General features: G+C 55.5%; 1 protein-coding gene across 3 annotated transcripts in view; it reads left to right on the forward strand.

Moving 5' to 3' along the window:
- RASA3 (RAS p21 protein activator 3) overlaps nucleotides 1-22,135 on the forward strand; it is a 109,352-nt gene that overhangs the window by 76,638 nt on the left and 10,579 nt on the right. For all 3 annotated transcript variants that reach the window (XM_077854841.1, XM_077854842.1, XM_077854843.1), the window contains 15 exons: nucleotides 6,716-6,796; nucleotides 7,176-7,248; nucleotides 9,496-9,572; nucleotides 11,159-11,263; nucleotides 12,767-12,923; nucleotides 13,709-13,857; nucleotides 14,860-14,974; nucleotides 15,692-15,766; nucleotides 16,524-16,647; nucleotides 17,729-17,835; nucleotides 18,592-18,669; nucleotides 19,577-19,654; nucleotides 20,614-20,687; nucleotides 21,369-21,475; nucleotides 21,941-22,023. In XM_077854841.1, the coding sequence (XP_077710967.1) occupies nucleotides 6,716-6,796; nucleotides 7,176-7,248; nucleotides 9,496-9,572; nucleotides 11,159-11,263; nucleotides 12,767-12,923; nucleotides 13,709-13,857; nucleotides 14,860-14,974; nucleotides 15,692-15,766; nucleotides 16,524-16,647; nucleotides 17,729-17,835; nucleotides 18,592-18,669; nucleotides 19,577-19,654; nucleotides 20,614-20,687; nucleotides 21,369-21,475; nucleotides 21,941-22,023 (1,483 nt within the window). The remainder of the gene's footprint in view (nucleotides 1-6,715; nucleotides 6,797-7,175; nucleotides 7,249-9,495; nucleotides 9,573-11,158; nucleotides 11,264-12,766; nucleotides 12,924-13,708; nucleotides 13,858-14,859; nucleotides 14,975-15,691; nucleotides 15,767-16,523; nucleotides 16,648-17,728; nucleotides 17,836-18,591; nucleotides 18,670-19,576; nucleotides 19,655-20,613; nucleotides 20,688-21,368; nucleotides 21,476-21,940; nucleotides 22,024-22,135) is intronic.

The following is a 22,135-nucleotide window of genomic DNA, read 5'->3' on the forward strand; positions in this document are numbered from 1 at the left end:
CTCACCCATGCCCTGGCAGGTGTCAGGGCTCCCGTCATGCGGGCGCTGAATCACGTCCTTGGTTGTCCCACCCGTCCTCCACTGATAGATGTTTGCCTGTTGTGAAGACGACTGCTGTGAACGTTCCCATACAAGCATCTGTACGGACTTGTGTTCATTTCTCTTGGGCGCGAGACACAGGAGAACCAGTGTGGTATCTGGACTGTGTTTAAGCCTCAGCAAGCTCCCGATAGGTTCTCACTGTGCCAGCAGCATGATCCGGTTCCTCTGCCTGGGCTTGCCCACGATGCTCATTGGGTTCTGCAGCCTCCTGGGGGGTGTGCAGAAGTGTTGGTTTCACGCCGTGATGGGACCATCTTTTCTGTCCTTCACTGATTTTCTCATTGGTTATTAATATTTTATTATTAAGTTGCAAGAATCTTCTGTATATTCTGGATGCCAGCCTGTTGTCACATACATAGCTTGGAAACATCTTCTGTCCTATCATGTTCACTTTCTTGATCACATTCTTTGTAAAACAAGAGTCTTCAATCTTGATCCGCCTCATCCGTTGTTTCCTGTTTTTACAGATTTCTAAGAGACCTTTTCCTACTCTGAGGTCACATTGACACCTGTGCTTTCCTTCTAACATTTCCACAGCTTTAGTTCTCATCTTCAGGTTCTCAGTACATTTGGAATTAATTTTTTATGTATGGTGTTAGGTAGGGGTCAGCATTATCTCCTTTGCTTTTGAATATCCTGCTGTCTCGGCACCATTTGTGGGAAGGTTCCTTCTTTCCCAGCAAATTGTCTTGCATTTTTGTTGGAAATCCCTGGCCTACAAATGGGTACATTTATTGGTAAACTCTGTTCTGTGCCTGTGGCCACTTGGGATCATAGGAGGTTCTGAAATCTTCCATCTTGACCTCCCATCTTGGTCATTCTTTCCTAACTCTTCGGCTGCCCTGAACTCTTTTCATTTCCATATGAGTTTCAGGATCGACGTGTTATCCTTTCTGCGAACATAGCAGCCGTACTGAATCTGCACATCAGTTTGGGGAATTAGCTGGGTGAGCCCTTCCAGCCCCAAAACATCGTCTGTCCATTTGCTCAGCTATTCTGTAAGCTTTTTAAAAAAATGACCTTGTTTCTCTAAGGTCGTTAGAATGTCCCCCTTTCATGGCTGATGTCAGTAATTTGAGTCTGTTTTTCTTGGTTAGCCTGACTACAGATGTGTCGAGTTTGTGGATATCTTCGAAGGCCGCGCTTCTATGTCCCTGGTTTCTCTGTTTGCTCTGCTTCCTTACCTGCTAGTGGCCTGTGTGGGCTCTTTGCTCTTCTGTGTTTGGTTTCCTAAGCTGGAAGTTTGGGTTATTGATTTGTGATCTTTTTCCTTTTTTAGTTTGGGCATTTATAGCTGCACGTTGTCCTCTGACACTTCAGTCCCATTTGTATTTTACCACCTTCTTTCTTAGAGCTAAGTCTGCCCTGTGCACCTGGGACTTCCCACAGATGGTGCCGCTGTGGGATGGAACAGAAGATTGTGGACGCTCCACAGGTGATGAGGTGCAGAAGGCTCTGGACCCGGAATCCTGGTGTCCGGAGCTAGTGCTTGTTCCCTTTGTGACCTCCGCTGTCATGTCCTTGTATAAAATCGGAGCAGTAATGTCTACGCTGGCGTCTGTGCAGTATCACACATGCTATTTGTACGGGTCCTCCCCTCGTGCCCTGGCCTCTCAGAGGTTAGCACAGGCTTGAGCCAACCTCACAGTGTGTTACGGGCTTGGGAAAATTCAGAGGGAGGCTGGTGGGCCGTTGACGAGAAGTCAGGCAGAAGCAGCTTTGTTCCAGTGGGGTCCCCACTGGCCTGGGAATCGCCTCATGCCCTCCTCCTGCTAAGCAGCACCTGACTTCTCCCCCTTCCCTCACTGGAAAGTGCTGGGGACAGATACGGCCTGCGTGTACCACCTGGACCTGTTCTTAGCCTCCCGACACACGGCACCCCCTCGTTGTGGCAGTGTGAGGTATGAGGGCTGCTCTAGCCAAACACCACAGTCTCAAGTGTTTTAAAACAACAGGAATTTCTTTATCCCAGTTCTGAAGGCCCGACCTGAAGTCTGGCTGGGCCACGCTCCCTCCAGAAACTTCAGGGGCCCACCCCCCCTGCCCCGTTCCAGCTCCTAGGATGCAGGGCGCCCTTCTCCCCTCTGCCTGCCTCTTCCTGTGACCCTCTCCACTGCGTCTATGAAATCTCCCTCCTGTAAGAACTCTAGTCAGTGGGTTTAGGGCCCATCCTGGATCCAGGGGAAGCTTATCATCTCAAGATCCTTAGCTTGATTACATCTGCAAAAGGACTTTTCCGAACAAGGCCACATCTGTTTGAGGACCACCTCCCAGCCTGTGGGCCCAATGGTTCCTGGACTGTCAGGTCCTTCTGGGCTCTCCTCACCTCTTACCCCGCCAGGGACATTCTTTCATGGGGGGCCTACGGCATTCTGCAGGGTTGAGTTCTGTTTCCCAGCCTGCCCCTCTCTGTTGTGGGTACACCCTTCCCAGCTGCCTGAAGAGCAAGGGGAGGCCTTGTCTACCTTCCCCAGACTGCAGGTGGCCCTGGGAGTGCTTGTAGTCCTGGACTGGGGGCGTCCCAGCGTTCCCTGCAGAGTCCCTGGACGCTCACCGCCCTTAATGTGGCCTCCCTCTGGCTGGTAGTATTATCCACCGGCTTTCCCAGCCACTGGCGGGCAGAATGTCACCTCTCCCTGACTGCCTGGATGGCAAGTGAAGCCTTTCCCCAGGTGGTGCCATCAGCACCGGGCCTCCTTGTGGTTGTGTGGACAGAGGACACACTGGACGTGCTCACACAAGCTTCCCTATCCTTTCCTGACTATAACTACTCTTTTTCATGCTGTTCCCTCATATGTCCACATGTGCTGTCCTGGACGCTTGACTGAGGCCCAGGTGGTTTGGTGACCCGCTGTCCCTGTCTGTGGATGTGGCATCTGCCCCTCCGACCTCGGATGGGTGTCTGTTCATGTGCATGGCTTCTTTCCAAGGAGATCTCAAGCCTGCACGCAGGGGCTGTAACTCATGCTTTCCTTCCCTAACAAAGATGAGTAGACTTTTGTAACATTCGTTCAGAAATATTTCATGAGCCCCTGTTAGGTGCCGAGGACTGTCTCGAGCCTCCTGGGGCCTGCGTTCTAGCGGGGGAGGAACGTTATCCTGTGGCACATCTACATTTCATTCACTGGAGGAGCGTTAGAGGAGCCTGGTGGTTGGGAGCTGGCCTGTTGAGCACAGGGTTGGGGTTCTGAGCCATCTGCTGGGCCCCCAAGACCATTGGAGTGTGGGCTGGGGTGAGTGGGCAGCATGTTATGACTCCGCATCACCTTCATTCACAACACTCATTCCTGTGGGAGACCTGCAGCCACTTTTGGTGCCAGGAGATGAGTGGGAAAGATGATGCATGTGCACCATCTGCTGGCTGGCATTGCAACAGACCTTTACTCACCTTCCTTGTCCCTGTAGGACAGTGTCTCCTTGGGTCTCCTGTGGCCACCTGCTTTATCCGAAAGTGAGGGCTCCTGCGCTTTTCCACTTCCAAGCTCCACCATCTCACCAGCAGATGAGAAGCCTGTCAGCAGCCCTGTAGATGCCCACTGGGCAACCCCTCCTGACTGGGGGTGGGGTCCTTGCTGCTGGGGGGCTGGGCTCAGGGCTTGACATCCCCATAGATGCCACTGGGCAGCCCCTCTGACCAGAGGTTGGAGTCTGGGGGGCTAGGCTCAGTGCTGGGGGGCTAGGCTGGGGGGCTAGGCTCAGTGCTGACAGCCAGGCTATGGGAACCTCCCCCTTGAGGTATATCCAAGTGAGGAATTACCTGTTTTCAAGTTTCTGACAGCATTTCAAATCCAATAAAGATCTTATTTACTATTACTGGGGAGTTAGAAAAAGAAAACATAGCCACTGGGCTGTTACTGTTCTAGCTGCAAGGCATAACCGCGTTTTCAAGGTCAGTTTGAATGTGAAATCCTATAAATGTTATAATACGTGTAAGTATTATACTTGATGCCTTGGACTCCAGATTAGTTGACTGTGTCGCTGTGTCACAGTGTCCTTCCCAGGACACAGGAATAGGCAGCGTAGTAAATATTTTACTCCTTTCCCTTATTTACCTGGAACATTCCGAAGCAGGGGTTGAAGTTGTTTGCAAGAGAATAAGCCTGGAGAGATGCCCTGTGTGTGGAGTGTGGTGAGAGGGGGCTGTGTGGCCGGGCAGCCCTAGCCCACCTGCAGGTGCCTGCCGCCCCAGGTGAGCGAGGGGGGGTTGGACGCCCTTACCTCAGTTGCATGGTCGGCACACCGATGGAGGGTGCTGGGTTTTCCCTCCACAATGGCTGTGTAGGTGGGCTCGGTATCCCGGTAACTGCTTTGCGTTAGACAGTAGGTCATGTGGGAGGAGGCAAGGCAGGGACATTCCCATGGTTGCTGGGGGGGTTGTACAGGCTGCTGCCCTGCGTCTGGTGGTGCTTCTCTAGGACGTAGGTGTGGGGACACTTGCTTTCACTTTGATGCTTAGTGATGCCATCTGGTTCCTGGCCATGAAAAGCCGTCATGTCTGAGGATCCAAAACCATCTAAACCTTCTTGAGCAACAAGTGAATGTAATAAAAAAGGTGTTTGTGTTAAACTGGGGTCGTTGGCCCCAGGGGAGGGTGTGGACCTTGCTGCCCTGTCCTGAGCAGGCTGTTTCCCCACCGTCTCAGATCTGCTGCGGGATTCCCCCCCTCCCTGGCCCGTTTGTCCTTCAGACTCCAGCCTGAGGCCCCCAACTACCACCTTGTGCTCCTCTGTTGTATCTAGTTTCCTTCTTCCCTCACGTGGCTGGGTGTGACAATTGCATGTTCTGTGTTTACCATCTTGCTGTTGCTGCTGCGCCAATGATCAGACCTGAGCTCAGACTGCTCCGTTCCTGGAGACATGCCTGGGCTGCATAAGATCTGCACGAATGTTCGTTTCACGATGATGTAATGGATAAATCGGTATTTCTTTAATGAGTTAATGAAGGAAGATAACCAAAGACCAAGTCAGTAATCTGGAGAGAAACCCAGAAATATTTCATCAAGTAAAGAGTTGAAAGTATTAGGTAAGGCTAACAGAAGTAACGAAGTGACCCCTAAGGTTCAACCTCGTCTAGCAGAGGTTTCAGGGAAACTCATGGAGAAATGAGAAGTGTAGAAAGCTGCCAGGTGTGGGACCCGTGTGGCACCAGCTCCAAGGGCCGTAAGCACCACGAAGGAAACAAAATCCTCAACTGGAGAGACATATTCTGGGAAATGTTGGAAGCTAAATCCTTCCCAAGAGAGGCACAAGCAGCTCACATTGCTTGGCTGATGGAGCAATGGGGCAGCTGGTTATTCTCTGACTTCCTGATGGCAAGAGAAACAAGCATGCAGCCGTCTGAGGGGATGTGATCCTGCGTCTAATTGCCACACCGTTCCTCTTCGGGAGTAGAGCTTCTGCTCCCTGCCATGTTGGAATACTGGGACCCAGACCCCCTCTCCTCCCACAGACCGCGGAAGAGCTGGTGCTGTACTGGTGGGACATTCTGGATGTTGGGCAATTGGCATTTGAACTCTGTGACCCCAGACAAGGGGGGCAGACATGGGCCGCAGTGGCCCCGGCTTTGTCCTGTGGTGGGTGGGGAGAGGCCACTGCAGTGTTTTCCGGAGAGGAGGAGGCCTGCATACTGCACAAGCCAATATGGATATGTCGGGCTAGCGCCATGGGTCTGGACAGAGCATGGGGTCTGTGGGTACGGGGCTCTCGTATGGCTCAGAGGCACCTGCGTATCCGCCAGTGCGGTGGAGATCCTTGCTCCCACTCAGGGCTCAGCATAGCTCCTGGGGGGCCCACACAGCCCCTGACACAGCCTCAAGCAGGAATGGCCGTGACCAGTCTGTACCCAGAGGACCTTAACCGCCAGCTAGCACAAGACCCAGAAAGTCAGCAACCTGGAATTCACGACGTCCAGCATGTGCTCAAAACCGGCAGGCCAGGAGCAGGATGACCTGAGCACGACCCAAAGGAGCAGCCCACAGAAGCATACCCAGGGATGACAGTGATGACAGAATAAGTGGAAAAGATGGTCACATAAATTGCATAACCAGCTCTGCTCCAGAATTTAAAGAGACCTGAGCCAGGACTGTTGTACTGGGACCCACAGGAGGGACCAGGCACGAGTAAATCTGAGATTGGGGTGCCCTCTGCAGCCGAGAGGCATGCGTGGCATGGGGGTTGTCCCCAGGCTGGACCCGAAAGCCCAGTCGGTTGTTGGGGCCACCGTTTTCACACCTGTAACACGATGTGCCACAGCAGCTACTTTGTCAGGTTGTGGGAGAGGTAAACTCATGAGCCACGGAAAGCTCTTGCCACTGCTGGTTCCCAGGAAATGAATCGGTGGCATCACTCACACAAGTCCCTAGGACCGTGTCATCCTCGGCTAAGACAGCCTTGTCCTGAATGCAACACACACCTCTTCCTGCCCTAAATGCTTTCTGACTACTAATCGGTCAGGTCAGCACCCACTGCGCTTGTTAGACAGGAGCTTCTGGGCAGCTGGTGCCAGGAGCATGCAGAACTCCTGGCTCTTGGCCCTGTGGGGGGCTTCAGAGCCCTCGAGAAATGGCCTGTGGGCCCCTCAGCTCCTGCTCCTGACACCCCACCTCTCTTCTCAGCATCCTCGAGTGCCAAGGCCTCCCCATCGTGAACGGGCAGTGTGACCCTTACGCTACTGTGACACTGGCAGGACCATACAGGCAAGTATCTTTGCCCGCACCTACCACTGCCTCTGGGCCGTGATGGTGAGTTGCAGTCAGCTATGATGATGCTGACGGTTCCAGAGAAATGCAGCCTGGCTGTGAGGAGGGAAGTGTCCTCCTGACCCACTCTCATTTTCTCTATTGCCCTAAAGTGATTTGTAAAAAAAAACAAAAAAACCCTGTGTTCTCCTCTTTGGGTGTTTTGGGCTCAGTAAAGGGTCCTGATTTGTATACCATCTGGGTTGGAGACAAACAGAAATATTTATAAGTAAAGGCAGTAAGTCACTTGTGCATTTGATCACTCGGTCTTAAGATCCAGAGAGACTTGGTGTCAACAGTGTCGGTTTTAATCTCAACCTTTCTTCCTTGATTACAGATCGGAAGCAAAGAAGACAAAAGTGAAAAAGAAGACCAACAACCCCCAGTTTGACGAAGTGTTTTATTTTGAGGTTGGTATTAGTGCCACCAATGTCACGTTGAGATCCTTTGGGAGAAGTGTGGCTCTGAAGGGCCTCAGGCAGTGGCTCCCTGCAGCATCCATGGGTCCCAGGACCTTCCCTCATCCCTGGGAAGAAAGGCCATTTGGTGCTTCCTTGGGTTTGAGTTGGCGAGTTTTACCTCCCAAATTATCAGTATTTGGGTTTTTTTTGGGGGGGGGGATGTTGGGGGGATTTAATTGTTTGCTGTGGGATTTTGTTTTTTGGTTGCTTCCCCCAGTCTTTCCTGAGCACTGGAGGGAGGCTTGTTTCACCAGAGATAGTGAGGGGTTTTGGGGCAAAAGAGGAAATGCATTTGAGCACGGAGAGCCTGTGGCTGCCTCTCAGAATTGTGAGCCACCGAAACTGGGTGGATGGGGGGCATGAGGGCCAAAGCGTGCAAGCAGGGCAGCTGCCTCAGCTTAAATACGAACCATAGGTCATATATTTAGGCACAGGCTCTTTGCAGCTACAAAGTTTCCTCGAATGTTTCATATGCACCAGGTCCTGGGGGGCTAAGCATGACTTGGCTACTGGGTAGAGCCGCCTGTACAGGAGAGGATCATGCACGTGGCCAAGTGACCGTTGAGTCAGTGGCTTCAGGGCAGTTCTTCCTGGTGAAGAAGGACAAGCCTTCCCAGGACGGTGACCCTCCAGTACAGTCTGGGACGCTGAGCGTCCACACGTAGGGGAGATTGGTGTGAGAAGGTGCCGTTTCGGTAAATGAAGTTGGAGCGATGGTTAGAACTAAGGAGCTCACGTGCAGAGAACCTGGACCACTCCTAACGTGTCCAGAAGCCCACAGGTCCCTCGCATGTAGGTCAGCAGCCAGGCCTCTTGGGCGGCTGTACGGAGGGCACAGTGCCCTTCTCTGTCCCAGAAGGACATTCTTGCTTCATAGCCGGTGGAGAAAATGGTTTTTAAGAAACTCAAGATTAGGCAGGAAGCGGATGTGGTCAGCCTCATCTCAGGGGATTCGTGCCCAGGCTGTGGAACAGGGAAGGCGTCTGGAACAGATGATAGAGAACAGTTTCTAATACAAATTATACACAAAGGCAGCAACAGCCTCCCTTGTCTGAGCTGCCCAGCGTGCTGGGCAGTGCTTTCCAACTTGAGGTCAACATGGCACACGGTAAAGCATGGGCTTTCCCTGCAGCATGTGCTCCCCGGGCTCTGACACGCAGCCCTGGGTGCTTCTTACTGAGACTGTGCTACTGACTTACAGTTCACGCTGTAAAAACATCAGTCTCAACTCAGTAGGTGAATTTAACAAGCCCCAGATACAGGTGAGCACAGGGGTAGGCCTGCATCCTGCAGGATCCCAGGGCAGGTCCGGACCTGGGCTCTGAGTGCTGCTGGCCAGGGCCCACCTGACACCTGCCTCGCTCATGGCCTCAGACCACAGGACCTTGGAGTTTTTGGTCTTAGACCGAAAGGGCTGAGCCCTGTTAACAGCTAAATCCCCTGTTTTGGTTCTCTGCACCCGCTTTCTGCTTCAGCTTGCAAACAACCCCCACAGCTCTGACTCAGCTTAAGGCTGAGCCTCTGGAGTCCCTATGCTTGGCTTGGGGCCGGCACATGCCTCCTACAGGAGTTTCAACAGGAAAGCATTTTCTTCCAGGGTAATGGCTAGACTTACCTAAAAACCCCTCACTATCTAAATGAAAGTATTCAAAATCCTGCGAAAACCATCTTCCTTCACTGAGTAGACACAGTGGGAACAATGCAGAAACCCTGTGCCCAGCATGCTGGATGCCAGACGGCAAGCTGCATCAGGCAGTGGAGGCTCTGGGGGGCTTCCTAGAGGAGGTGGCATTTCAGAGTCCCCTTCGAGTTTCCCAGCATGGGCCTGAGAGGTGATGTAGGCAGGGGTGCAGGTGGTAGGAAGACTCCCATGTGCTGGGGGAGGAGAGCTGGTGGGGGCTCCAAGGGGAGGAGGTGGAGGCCAAGCTGGGCTGTGGCTGGAGGTACCCAGATGGGGAGATGGGCAGGTTGGGGAGGAGCGAATGCAGGGCAGAGAGGTGGAGAGCCTGAGAGGAGAGGGAGCTGGCCCAGGTGCTCACAAGGGGAGGCCATGGTGCTGGGAAGACCGGCAGGCACAGCCCCCTGGAGAAGGGGCTCCAGACCACTGAGGCTGGGACCTGGGACACCAGGTGGGGGTGCTCGTGGTGGGCAGGGGTCCTCACAGGCCGGCACACAACCTTGCTCCCGCCCCTCCAGGTGACCAGACCGTGCAGCTACAACCGGAAGTCCCACTTTGACTTTGAGGAGGAAGACGTGGACAAACTTGAAATCCGGTGAGCAGTGGCCATGGGGCTCCAGGCTCTGGCCTGGTGGCTATAGTCTCAACCCACCTCTGCTGTTTGTTTTCTGGTTTGTTTCTGAAAATACAGAACCAGGAAGAAAGGGATTTCCAATTTTCTGGTAATTTTAACACTAGGACGTCGGGGGTTGGTTGAAAGGAAGAGCTGTGAACTTGCCAGCGATCTGGGGAGTGGCTGAGGACCTGTACTTACCCAAGGGACAAATGTGGTTTTAGAGGCCATGTTTTGTTCTTTTTTTTTTTTTTTTTTTTGAGGCCATGTTCTAAGAGGGGTTAACGGCTCGATGCTGCTCAGTGTGTGAGGCTCCGTCCACGTGGCGGCCTCACCCAGCCCCGTGCTCCTGCTGCTCGGAGCCCCCACGGTAAAGCCGTTGGTGTGTGTGCTCTGGGGAAGATGCCAGGGTTCAGGTGCAGCAGCTCTGGCGGGTCTCCCCACCTCCTGCCCCCGGGGCTTCTGCCCACCAGCTGCAGCCGTAGGAGGCACCAAGTGACAGTTGAGACCATAAGCTGGGCGGTCTTTCCTGTCACCCTGGGGCCGGGCAGACCACATTGCCAGAACCTGGCAGGTTTTGCAGTCTGGTTTCCTGCAGGGTCAGAGCTTCCTGAGCCAGCTGAGGCCTGCCTGGGATTCTGTCGATGTCCAGCTGGGGGCATGGGCCAGGGACCAAGGGTGGGACCCTCTGTGGCTTCGAGCTCTGAGGGATGCCAGGCCCCACACACAGGTCTCAGCTGCTTCTGCTTTAAGTCTTCCATTTCAAAACACTGAACCAGAGGCAGAGTGTCTGAGAGTCCCGATCAAGGTCGGGACCATGCTAGAGGTTTGGCTGTGCACTGGCTGCCCTCAGCACACAGCTCCCCTTCCCTGTTCAGAAAAACAAGTGTTTATACAAGACTGGGCTTTAAACTTGACAATAAAGTCTTAGCTGTTGTATTTTAAGCAAACAAAAACCGTTTTTAAATGTTTTTCTTACTAAAAAGGGGAAAAGACTGCCTGACCGCCTTTTGTCCTACTGCTAAGGTGTCATGTGGCAGATTAAGGATTTTCCTTTGTTTATTCTCAAAGAGCCACGGGACGTTGTTCCTCTGTGTGTTCCTGACACACACATGTTCCTGTACCTTCCGTGATGCCCGTGGCTCCTGCTTGGACTTCAGGGCCACAGAGAGCTGGCACGGCCTTCTAGAAGCTTCTCTGTGACAACCAAGTGTGCTGAGAACCAGTCTTAGACTCTCAGCTCTGGTTCTGGGGTCTCCATGGCCCCAAATCAGAGGAGCAGTGAGAATCCCATCCATGTGCACTGTCTTCCTGTGCTGTTGAGAAGATGGGCAGCCCCCTCACCCCGAGGCCCTGGGAGGCCACCGTCTTCATGCCACAGTCACATCCTGCGTTGACCTCACATTTCAGATGTCCTCACTGTCACTCTCTTGCCAGAGGCTAGCTTGAGGGACTAAAGGCCCCATCCCACCCCAGACACTCCTGGGGAAGCTAAGGAGCACTGCTGCCCACCTGCCCTCCCAAGGTCATCCCTTACTGAGATCTGTGTACCATTGGCTGTTTTTCAGAGTTGACCTCTGGAATGCCAGCAACTTGAAATTTGGAGATGAGTTTCTGGGAGAGCTGAGGGTTCCACTGAACGTGCTCCGCCAGTCCAGCTCCTACGAAGCCTGGTAAGGTGGCTGCACACCTGGCGCCATGTGCTCCCGGTGGGCAGACATTCAGAGCTGCTACTGTGCAGCCAGAATGAGATGGCTCAGGTTGGCTCCTACCTGGCCACCCAGTCTGGCTAGCTCTGGTGAGGGGATGGGGTTACAGGTGCTATGAAACAGTGCCGTTTTGGTGGGCGGGCGTGGGGAGAGCGCGAGAGTGGTGGCTGAGAGACAAAGGCAACCTTGAACCCTGCAACTTTGAGAACGGCCCTTTGAGCCTGGCACTCCCAGGAGCTCTGCCGCACCAGGCCTGCCCCACAGCTCTCGTACCTGGTGTCGCCTGCTGAGGAAGGAGGCGAAGGCATTGTTCAGGCAAATCCCCCTGAGCTTGGCCTCCAGCCTCATGTTTGGATTTCATGATCGCTTAGTGCATCCCTTTATAGCACAGCGAATGTCACTGTGAAGCACAGACACTCAGGTCTCCTTTAGCAGACATGCAGAATGGGGACGTGGTGTGGTCGCAAGCCGTGTGCTGCATACCACAGCCCTGAACGTCTGCAGACTCACCGTGTGGATAGATTTTTGTGTGTTGTGCCCGATGGCAGTTTACTATCACTGGGTCCTGGTTCCTGCTGGGAGCACTGATGCACCTAGCAGCCCCTAGCCCAGTAACCAAGATGGCACATGGCAGCCTGGCGGACGGCCACCCAGGTCTTCAGGTGGCCAGGTGCTCAGCCAGATGCACCCACGTCCCACCTCAAACTGCCTGGCCCATACACCTCTGCATGGCCACGCTGGGTGGGACCTAAGAGAAAAGAGTGTCCAGTCAGAAAACACTGAGAAAGTGTCCATGTACCCTTGTGGTCTGCCTGCCTACAGGCACAAGTCACCATTCCTCTGATGCTGAAAGCTCTACCACGTATTTATGAGAATAATCGCAGCTTTGCTCTTCGTATTGCTAGCTGTTGTCGAGTATTCATGTTCACGGATAAATGACTTTACTGTGTAGTCACTCATTCCCCGCTTCTCATTCTGTTATTCCTTCCACCCTTCCTGCTTTTCAGCCTTAACTTCTGGCCTGTGACTCCAGAATGTCAGCCCCCATAGTAAACATAATGTGCAGGGCGCCCCAGGGCACAGACCCTACAGGGGCTCTGCCTTTGAAAAGACTTCTGGCACAGGGACTCTGTGTTGTGGGGTGCCGCCTGGAATGACTGGCCCCCCACTCGGACCCTGTAGAGGGGTCTCCACGAGAAACACCCCATGCAATGCATGCACCCTGCAGGGGGTGTCAGGGAACATCCCCAGCTCCTATGAGGAACAGAGAGGTGTCCTGTAGAATTGCCCTGGAGCCCCTCTTGCCTCAGACCCCGGCCCAGCCCAGGATGCCCCGTGCAGCAGGATCAGCGCGGTGCAGAGCGCCTGGCATACTGGGCCTTCCGGGCGTCCTGGAACCAGCCCCGAGGGACCCAGCCCCGGATGGTGCTGCCGCTGCAGCCCGCTGTGTGTCCTGCGTTTGTCCAGGTACTTCCTTCAGCCCCGAGACAACGGCAGCAAGAGCCTGAAGCCGGGCGACTTGGGGTCCCTGCGGCTGAACGTGGTGTACACCGAGGACCACGTCTTCTCCTCCGATTACTACAGCCCACTGCGGGACCTGCTGCTGAGGTCCGCGGATGTGGAGGTACCCGTGCCGAGCACCTGCTACGCCCTGGGCTGCCTGCGGACACCTGTGGGGTTGTGGGGTAGCCTGCTAACACCCGGAGCTCCTGCATCCCCAGCCCCACCCCCTGCCAGGTTCCGGACCCCAGCTCCACCCCTGGACCCCTCACCTCTCCTCCCTGCCCCCTCTGGGCCCTGGCCCCACCCCTTCGCTCCCAGCTCCCGCCCACTGACCCTCCCGACCCCGCCCTGCGTCACCCACACCACACACCCCCATCAGCTCCAGCCCTCAGAGCCCTCGCCCTGGACCTGGCCCCACCCTGACCCCACCTAGCCGCCCGCACCAGCCTCCCCTCAGGAGGCAGGGAGCCGGCCCACCCCTTGCCCTGCGTCTGAGCTGCCAGCGCTTGGCAGTGACTCTCCCCTGCACACCATCCCCCACACCTGCTCTGTGCCCAGAAATCCCTCCCTCTCCCTTTGCTGGGAGGGTAGAAGCCCTTGCCCCATGCCCTGCCTGCAGTTAGAGCCCTGTGGCAAGCCAGCAAGGCCACAGTTTCTGATCTGTGACCCTGAGGTCACTGGCCCTAGTGCTAGATTTGGCTTTGGGTGGAAGGATCCTCCAAGAATGCACTCAGAGCACGTGTGCACGTTGGAGGGTTTGGTGTGGGCTTCAGGGGGCCTGGGTCTCTGGTATGGTGACTTGGTACCATCAACCCACTGACCAAGTCGGGTGGGGAGTGGGGATCTGCACCAGCCCCCAAGGTTGGGAAGCGCACCCTGGGGCCATGTGGTGTCTTCCTCTCGCAGCCTGTGTCAGCATCCGCGGCCCACGTCCTGGGTGAGGTCTGCAGGGAGAAGCAGGAGGCCGCCATCCCACTCGTGAGGCTCTTCCTGCACTATGGCAGGGTGGTGCCGTTCATCAGTGCCATTGCCAACGCCGAGGTCCGGAGGACCCAGTGAGTGAACCTCAGCCTCTGCCCATGAGCCCATCCCACCAGGGGTGCAGCCTGGGGTCAGTGAGTGGTGAGGGGCTGGCCTAGGGCAGGTGTGGGTGACTCAGCATAGCGGAAGTCCCCTCAGCATGGATCAGAGTGCCCATCTGGGACAGCAGAAGGGACCCACAAGGCTCAGTTTTTCTTTTGAAGGTACATTGTTAAAAGGCACCGTTTCTCTCAGAAATCCTGAGGCATGCACGCAAGAAGGGCACTGGCTGCCTTGAGGGTGGTCAGTTCCCGTGGCCTGTGGGTGCAGATTCAGAGTCAGGCCCATGCCAGAGGACGGGGTCACTGCTGCCCCAGGACCTGTGCCCACTCCCTGGGGATGGATTGTGCTAAGAGTCTCTCCCGGGATCCCTGGGTGGCACAGCGGTTTGGTGCCTGCCTTTGGCCCAGGGCGCGATCCTGGAGACCCGGGATCGAATCCCACATCGGGCTCCCGGTGCATGGAGCCTGCTTCTCCCTCTGCCTATGTCTCTGCCTCTCTCTCTCTCTCTCTCTCTCTCTCTCTCTGTGTGACTATCATAAATAAATTAAAAAAAAAAAAAAAAAAAAAGGAGTCTCTCCCTGGAGCTCTTGGTTCAAAGAAACCCAGAATGTACCTTAGTTGAGAGAAGGCATGAAGCACATGTATGCTTCTGTGCTGGACTTCCATGCTGACCCCAGGTTTGGTCTTTGGAAGCATTAACTTGCTGCAAAACCAAGCTTCACAAAGAGCCAAGGCAGTGGGTGTGTGGATGTCCTGCTAAACTGTACTACAGCTCTGTGCGGTCCGTCTGCTCCAGACAGGGCGGCGGGTTCAGGATTCTCAGCTGTAAAACATCTGGCGTGGTCTTGTGTCCCTCTCAGAGCATCTGGGAGCACGCTTAGCAGCGTGGGCATATCTTTGCATCCAGTGGACGGGTGCTCAGAGCAGGCTCTGCTTCCCCTGACACCTGCTGAGATAGTTGCCTGTTCTTGTAGGGACCCCAACACCATTTTCCGAGGAAACTCACTGACGTCTAAGTGCATTGACGAGACGATGAAGCTGGCAGGGATGCACTACCTGCACATGACCCTGAAACCTGCCATAGAGGAGGTGAGTGGGGGTCCCAAGGGCCCCCTGAGCCTGTGAGCCAAGGTCCTCTCTAGAGCACCCCCGGCTGTGCATGGTCCCTCTGTTATCGCTCATGCGTTGGGGCACACAGACGAATGCACCATAAGCATCCTCCCCTGGTGGCTCTGAGTCCCTCCCCTGACCGCTCCCGGGACCCTTGAGTAGGCAGCATTTCCCAGAACGGTGTCATTAAATGTAGGGACGTGGGATGCCCAGATGCCTCAGTGGTTAAGTGTCTGCCTTTGGCTCAGGGTGTGATCCTGGGGTCCTGAGATCGAGTCCCGCATCGGGCTCCCTGCATGGAGCCTGCTTCTCCCTCTGCCTGTGCCCCTGCCTCTGTGTGTATGTATCTCTCATGAATAAATAAATAAAATCTTTAAAAATAAATAAATGAATGCAGGGAAGTGAGGAAGTTTAAACTCGCATTCTGGTTTGGTCTGCGTGCGTGGACCTGCCAACACTGCTCAGTAACCCTGTTTTTAAAATTTATGAAGCCTGATCCCACGTGCGTGGATCTGGAATGGTCTCCAGGAGAGGCCTGATCCTCATGGACCGAGGCGCTCTGTGGCCACTCTGAAGGCTCTCGTCCCCTGTTGCGTGGGGCTGGCTGTGGCCATGACGCCCAATGCCCCTGACCTCCCCCCGCCCATGCTCCTGGAATCTGTGCTGCTCACTCCTTGTTGTCCGTGCACTTTCCAGATATGCCAGAGCCACAAATCTTGTGAGATTGATCCTGTGAAGCTAAAGGATGGAGAGAGCCTTGAAAACAACATGGTAAGGAGTTGTTCTGCACTCTCTGGAGCTGCTCGCCCATCTGTAGGATTTTGGCACTTGGCTGCTTGGGGTGCTCTCATCTCTCTAGGATTTGGGGAGGGGGACCTACGGGGACTGACTGTGCAGGGTGTCCTCAGGAGCCTGTGTCTCCGCCAGAGACAGTCCCTCTCAGCTGCAGTGCAGCGCCGTGATGCCCTGCTCCGGGCCCCAGTGCCACCGCCCTGCTGCTGATGGCACTGCACTTGGCCTGGCACCTTCCCTTCTGGGAGGACCAAGAGCCTCCCCACCAGGAGGCCTCCTGGCCTGGCTTCTCCCAGCCTGGTCTGGTCTCCGGCAGCCATAGACACAGGTCCCAAAGCCAGGCTGCCTCCATCCTGTCCCCGCAGAGCACTGTCCTGTGTTTTAGAATAGAACTCCCTGATGTTTTCAATGCACCCTCACCTCCTAATCTCTCACGTGATTTATTCATGCCTTCGGGAGATACAAGGCAGTGAATTTTACCTCTACGCCCCATGGATGAGGTCGGCATGGAGGGGGCATGCCCCACACCCCCAGAGCTCTGGTCCCTGGCCGCGGTGACGACTGTCACTAGCCAGAGAGGCACTTCTGTAAATAGTGATGTTAGTACATCTGCTGCTGCTGCGGGCCCTGCCCCATCCCAGTGTGGTTGGGGCTCCATGGGGCTGGCACAGCAGCCCTGGGGAGACAGTGATTCCAAACAGGCACTGGGGGGTGTCCCACCCGCATCCTGTTGCAGGAAAACCTGCGGCAGTATGTTGACCGCATCTTCAACGTCATCACCAAATCGGGGGTGAGCTGCCCCACCGTCATGTGTGACATATTCTTCTCTCTTCGAGAGGCGGCTGCCAAGCGCTTCCAGGGTGAGTCTTTGGTGTGGAGAACACCCACAGCCCCTTGCTGGGTTGTTCCTCTCCCCACTGTCTCAAAGCAGAGAAGGACGTTTCAGAGTCTGTGTGGACGTGATTCTGGCTGTGGCTGCTGGATCCACACCAGTGCCCGCACCTCATCCCTCTGCAGCCCGGCTGGGCCCCTCTGTGAACCCAGGCCCGGGCCCCGCACGGAAGGCCAGCTGGCCGTGTTTCGTCACACTGGTTCATGTGGGGTGGAGCGTTAATCTCTCCGAGCTTGGGCCTCTCCAGGGGAAGCTGCCTTTCCTGTTTTTTTGTAGTTCTGACTGTGGTAGGTTGAGGGGCAGCTCTGCACCGCATGCCCTGCTGCACTTTCAAGAAAGACAGGATGAGCTCTCCGTGGCTTTGGGACAGGAGGGACCCTAGGGATGAATTGCCTTTTCACGTGTGTCAGGTCCTCAGGAAGGCACCAGGATTCACCCTGTGCAGAGCTGCCCAGGAGCAGAGAAAAGGTGTCCTGCCCCGACAGGAAGCGCCAGCTGGCCTGAGGACTGGGATGCAGGCAGAGGAGTGGGCTGTGGGGAGCCTGGCCCCCCACCCTGTCCAGCAGGCCCCATCCCTGGCCCTCGCCATCCTTCCCTGAGGAGTCAGGGAACAGCCCAGATGTGTCCTCCTGCCTCAGGGAACCATGGGGCGCCCAGAATGGTCCCTGGGACCCTGACAGAAGCCGCCTCCTACCCACCTGCTGAGGTGCCTCTCAGCACGTCCGGCCTCCCACCCGACTCTGTGGACGGGACCTCCTGCTTTCAGGGCACGGTGGCCCCTTCCAGCATGGAAGGGGCCCTGGTGTCTGGCAAGGGCAGTTACCAAGCATACCCAGCCCTCAGACGCTCTGGGTTAGTGCCCGGCCAGGCCTTCCTTGGCTGGTGCAGTGCTACCACCACATGGTGTGGTGTGTTTGGGGATGGTGACGGGGACTCCTGTGGGGCCGGGCAGACTCTCAGGAGGGGCAGGCGCACTTGGGTGCCGGCTTCCAGGTCCACCGCTGTCTCCAGAAGGCCCGTTGAGCCGGCTCTCTGTGTCCTGGCTGCAGATGACCTGGATGTGAGGTACACGGCCGTGAGCAGCTTCATCTTCCTGAGATTCTTCGCTCCGGCCATCCTGTCCCCCAACCTCTTCCAGCTGACGCCTCACCACACGGTAAGTGATGTCAACCCCCGTCAATTGGCAAACCTGCCGTCCCGGGCTCATGGGGGTGTTCAGCGTCCTTGCTGGTGGGGCAGCCGGGCTGTGAACACCCACATGCCCTGAACTCCTTTATACGCAAGAAGGCTTAGCACCTCGGCCAGCTGTGTCTGTTAGACACAGTGGACGCTGTGACCGGGATTTCTCACTCCCACCTCGGGAAAAACGGGGCATTTATGGGGCATTTATGATCATGTGTATGTTCCGTCACATAATCAACAAACGCTTATGGAGCCCTGCAGGGCCCCGCAGTGCTTGGGCTTGGCAGAGACCCCAGGGTGAGGTGATTCTAGGGGCCCATTCCTGTTGGTGAGTTTTAGACTAAACCTCTAGGTCGTACGAAGGGCCGTGGGGGAGGGTGGCGCTCAGCATCGCACAGGAAAGCTGCTCATTTAAAGAGGCCCCTAATGTGTGTCAGGCTGGGTGCTTGATGGAGCTGCTCCCTGCGTCCTGCCCACAGCCCCCTGTCCTGGGAGGCACTGGCATCTGGTCCTCTAGGCGGAGAGCCTGGCCGCGAGCCGCTCCTGGAGCATGTGCCACAGAAGTGCCTGAGCAACTCCTCCAGGTGCACCTGCTCCATCACACACAGGCAGCACGCTGGAGCTGGGGGGCTCCTAGGGGATGTCATCCATGGTCGGCCATGCAGTTCTGGTTCAGTCACATTTCTGTAAAACTGAAAGGAAACATGCCTGTCTCCTTCCCATCCGACAGGACCCACAGACGTCTAGGACGCTGACGCTTATCTCTAAGACCATTCAGACTCTTGGCAGCTTGTCCAAGTCAAAATCTGTAAGTCATTTATTTTAATCATGTCTTTTTAACACAGAGGAGTGTGTGTTAAACAGTTATAAGCATAAGGAACAATAAAGCCCACATGGCGCCCCCACTACCATCTTCACGGAGAGAATGTTCCAACAACGTGCACACTCCTCAGCTCTGCTGAACTCCGAAACTTTGCTTTCTAAACCTATTTTGTGTGGGGGCAAATTATCCTCAGGGACTGAGGGTATGTTTGTGAATCGTACTTAATCAGGTTCACTGTGGGGATGTTAATTTACAGTAATATTTCACGAGCCAGTAGCATACACGATGACGTGTCTTTTTTTTTTAAATTTTTATTTATTTATGATAGTCACAGAGAGAGAAAGAGAGAGAGTCAGAGACATAGGCAGAAGGAGAGGGAGAAGCAGGCTCCATGCACCGGGAGCCCGATGTGGGACTCGATCCCAGGTCTCCAGGATTGCGCCCTGGGCCAAAGGCAGGCGCCAAACCGCTGCGCCACCCAGGGATCCCTATGATGACGTGTCTTAATAAGCAGTAGAGCAGTAACATCCCCCAGACCAGCGGTGGGTCAGTCCCACCATGTTCCAGGCAGGGGAGGGCAAGGAATAAATTTGAATCCTGTGTCCTAGAGAGAAGGGTTAGCAGTGACAGTGGCCCTTGCCGAGAGATTCCCTGTTCCTAGGAAACCCTGAGGTCTCCCAGGGCCCCCGCGGTCCCCTGGCCAGACCAGAGCTCCCCAGGGCAGGACCTGCCACAGCCCCACTGCAGTGATGAGGAGGCCTCAGCTGTGGGCACCTGAGGACGTGTGGGCCTGAGGGAGACCCGCTGCCCAGATGAGTGGTGCACCTCCACAGGCAGCCTGCAGCTCAGCGCTGTCCTGCAGGCCTTTGTTAAGTGACCGGTTTCATTTTAGGCCAGTTTTAAGGAATCCTACATGGCTGCATTTTATGAATTCTTCAACGAGCAAAAATATGCTGATGCAGTAAAAAATGTGAGTATGGCTGTCCCAGGACCCTCTGCCCCCAGGGTGCTGTGAGCCCCTTCTGCACCACTCCTGTTCGGAACTGACAGTTCTTGTCCCTAAGGGGTGGCACAGTGCCTTGCCTTGCCGGCCACGTACTATACTGGTGCCCCACAAATGCCTGAGTCACAGAGCTGGGCATCCAGACCTGGAGTTAGGGACACAGCACATGGGGACAATCTTTTCTGGATGCTAAAGCTTTACTTTCTTTTGGGTTTATTTTTATTGATTGATTTTTAAAGATTTTATTTATTTGAGAGAGAGAGCACAAGCAGGGGGAGCAGCAGAGGGAGAAGCAGACGCCTCACTGAGCAGGGAGCCCGATGCGGGACTTGATCCCAGGACCCCCAGGATCATGACCTGAGCTTCAGGCAGATGCTTTACCCACAGAGCCCCCTAGGTGCCCCACTTTTTCTCTTGTGTTTAGAAACAGTCACACATACTTATTTCTCAGAAATCATAAAAACCAAGACCCAGAAGAGGAGGAAGGGAGAGGAGCCGGGGGCACACATCAGCACAGTTGGTGGAGGGAATCCAGACAGGTTGAGGAACAGATGAATCCAGGAGGGGCGGGGGCCTGGGAGCCGATCCTGCTGTGCATTCCAGGAGAGATGCGTCCTTGGGCTGCCTGTTGCCACACACGTAGGTCTCCAGGTGTGACCTGAAGCAGGTGAAGCCGCAGCTGTGGGTGCAGTGAGTCCTTCCCTGGGGGGTCTGATGGGTTGCTGGGGTCAGGACTGGAAGCTTCCAGCTACAGCAGAGACACGCTCAGGAACCCCTGACTCTTGTAGAGGGACCCACGCTCCCCCAGTTGCTCTCTCCTCGAGTCAGAAAGAGATGCAGCATTCTAGCTAACTGTTCCTGTGTGAGCAGGATTGTATCCAACCCACCATTTCCCCCTTAAGCATCTCATATCTCTCCTGCTTTAGTTTTTAGATCTGATCTCATCTTCTGGGAGAAGAGACCCTAAGAGTATAGAGCAGCCCATCCTGCTTAAGGAAGGGTAAGGCCTGCGTGCGCTGCTGGGCCAGCAGGACAGACCTGCAGGGGCCGTGCTCCTGGCCGTCCCAGCTCACAGGCAGCCAGACCCCTGAGGGGCCGCCCTGGCCTGGACAAGCATAGCCCCCATCCGTGTCTCAGATCCTGCAAGATGGTCTGCAGGGATGTCTGAAATGTGGGGTTGGCCTGCCTTTCTTGGTGCCTCTCCCCCGTGGGTGGTGTGAGTGTCAGTGGGAGAGAGGGAGGGCAGGCTGAACCGTGCTGAGGTGTTGGCTTGCTCACACTGGAGCCACCCTTCCTGCCCCCGCAGCCCCCACTCCTGAAGCGTCTCCTGCCTGCCGGGGAGCGCACCTGCCATGGCCCGTGGGCCCTACCTTCTTCATGGCGTCTCTCGTTGCTCTTCCTGGGGCTTCCCGGGGCGGGAGATGGGGAGGGTGGCTGCTTCACTGAAGGTCTCGTGAACCCAGTGTCCTTGTCAACTGGGACTAAAACTTTTCAAAAGTAGAGAGCTTTGCCTTTTGGGTTTAAGGTGTTGAAAACCCGCAGGCGGCCTCAGGTAGGACAGTTGTGAAAGGGGCAGTTTATTTGGATTTAGCGGATATGACTTGGGCTGTGGCGTGGGGGCCGGAGGCGGATGTGCCCTGAGCCCTGACAATGACCCACAGACACGCCCTCTTCACAACAGGTTCATGATCAAGAGGGCACAAGGACGGAAGCGCTTTGGGATGAAGAACTTTAAGAAAAGATGGTTCTGCCTGACCAACCATGAATTTACCTACCAGAAAAGCAAAGGTAACAAGGGAAATTGGCTTTTTAGTTGGTTCACAGCCTTTATCCTCAAGGCCAGAGCCTGCTTCTCCGGAGTGAAAACAAAGGGCAGGATGACGTGTCCCACGGGTGAGCCGCCGCTGTCACAGGAGTGCTTGGACACTCCTCCACCAGGGTGGCCCGGGGGCTGGGGAGCAGGCGGGCCGGGCCGCGCCTCTGGGCTCCGGGCAACAGGGTCAGGGTCCTGTGTTGGTCGTGTCTTCCCAGGTGTGACACGGCTCAGATCACAGGGATGTGGCACTGAGAACAGGGCTCCTCGGAGGCTTTGGGTCGCTGCCACGTGTCCTGGGTCCTGCTGGGAGTGCTGCCCAGGCTCAGGGGTGGGACAGTGTCCATGCTGGGGTCTCTGTGTCGTCTACCCATTACCCCGAGGGCGGGGACCCACCCTCTGCCCACCGCCTGCCCCCTCATGGACCTTCTCAACCTCAGGAGACCAGCCTCTGTGCAGCATTCCTATTGAGAACATTCTGGCGGTGGAGAAGCTGGAGGAGGAGTCCTTCAAGATGAAGAACGTGAGTGTCCTGTGTGCGCCACACTTTTCAGGGGTTTCTCCATCCTCTGCTCTCTGCCACAGAGCCCTGTCACCTGCATGTTCACTGGTGTTCACAGGTGTTGTGTGGGAAC

Source organism: Canis aureus, chromosome 17 (genome assembly GCF_053574225.1).
Source record: "Canis aureus isolate CA01 chromosome 17, VMU_Caureus_v.1.0, whole genome shotgun sequence".
NCBI classification, from domain to species: domain Eukaryota; kingdom Metazoa; phylum Chordata; class Mammalia; order Carnivora; family Canidae; genus Canis; species Canis aureus.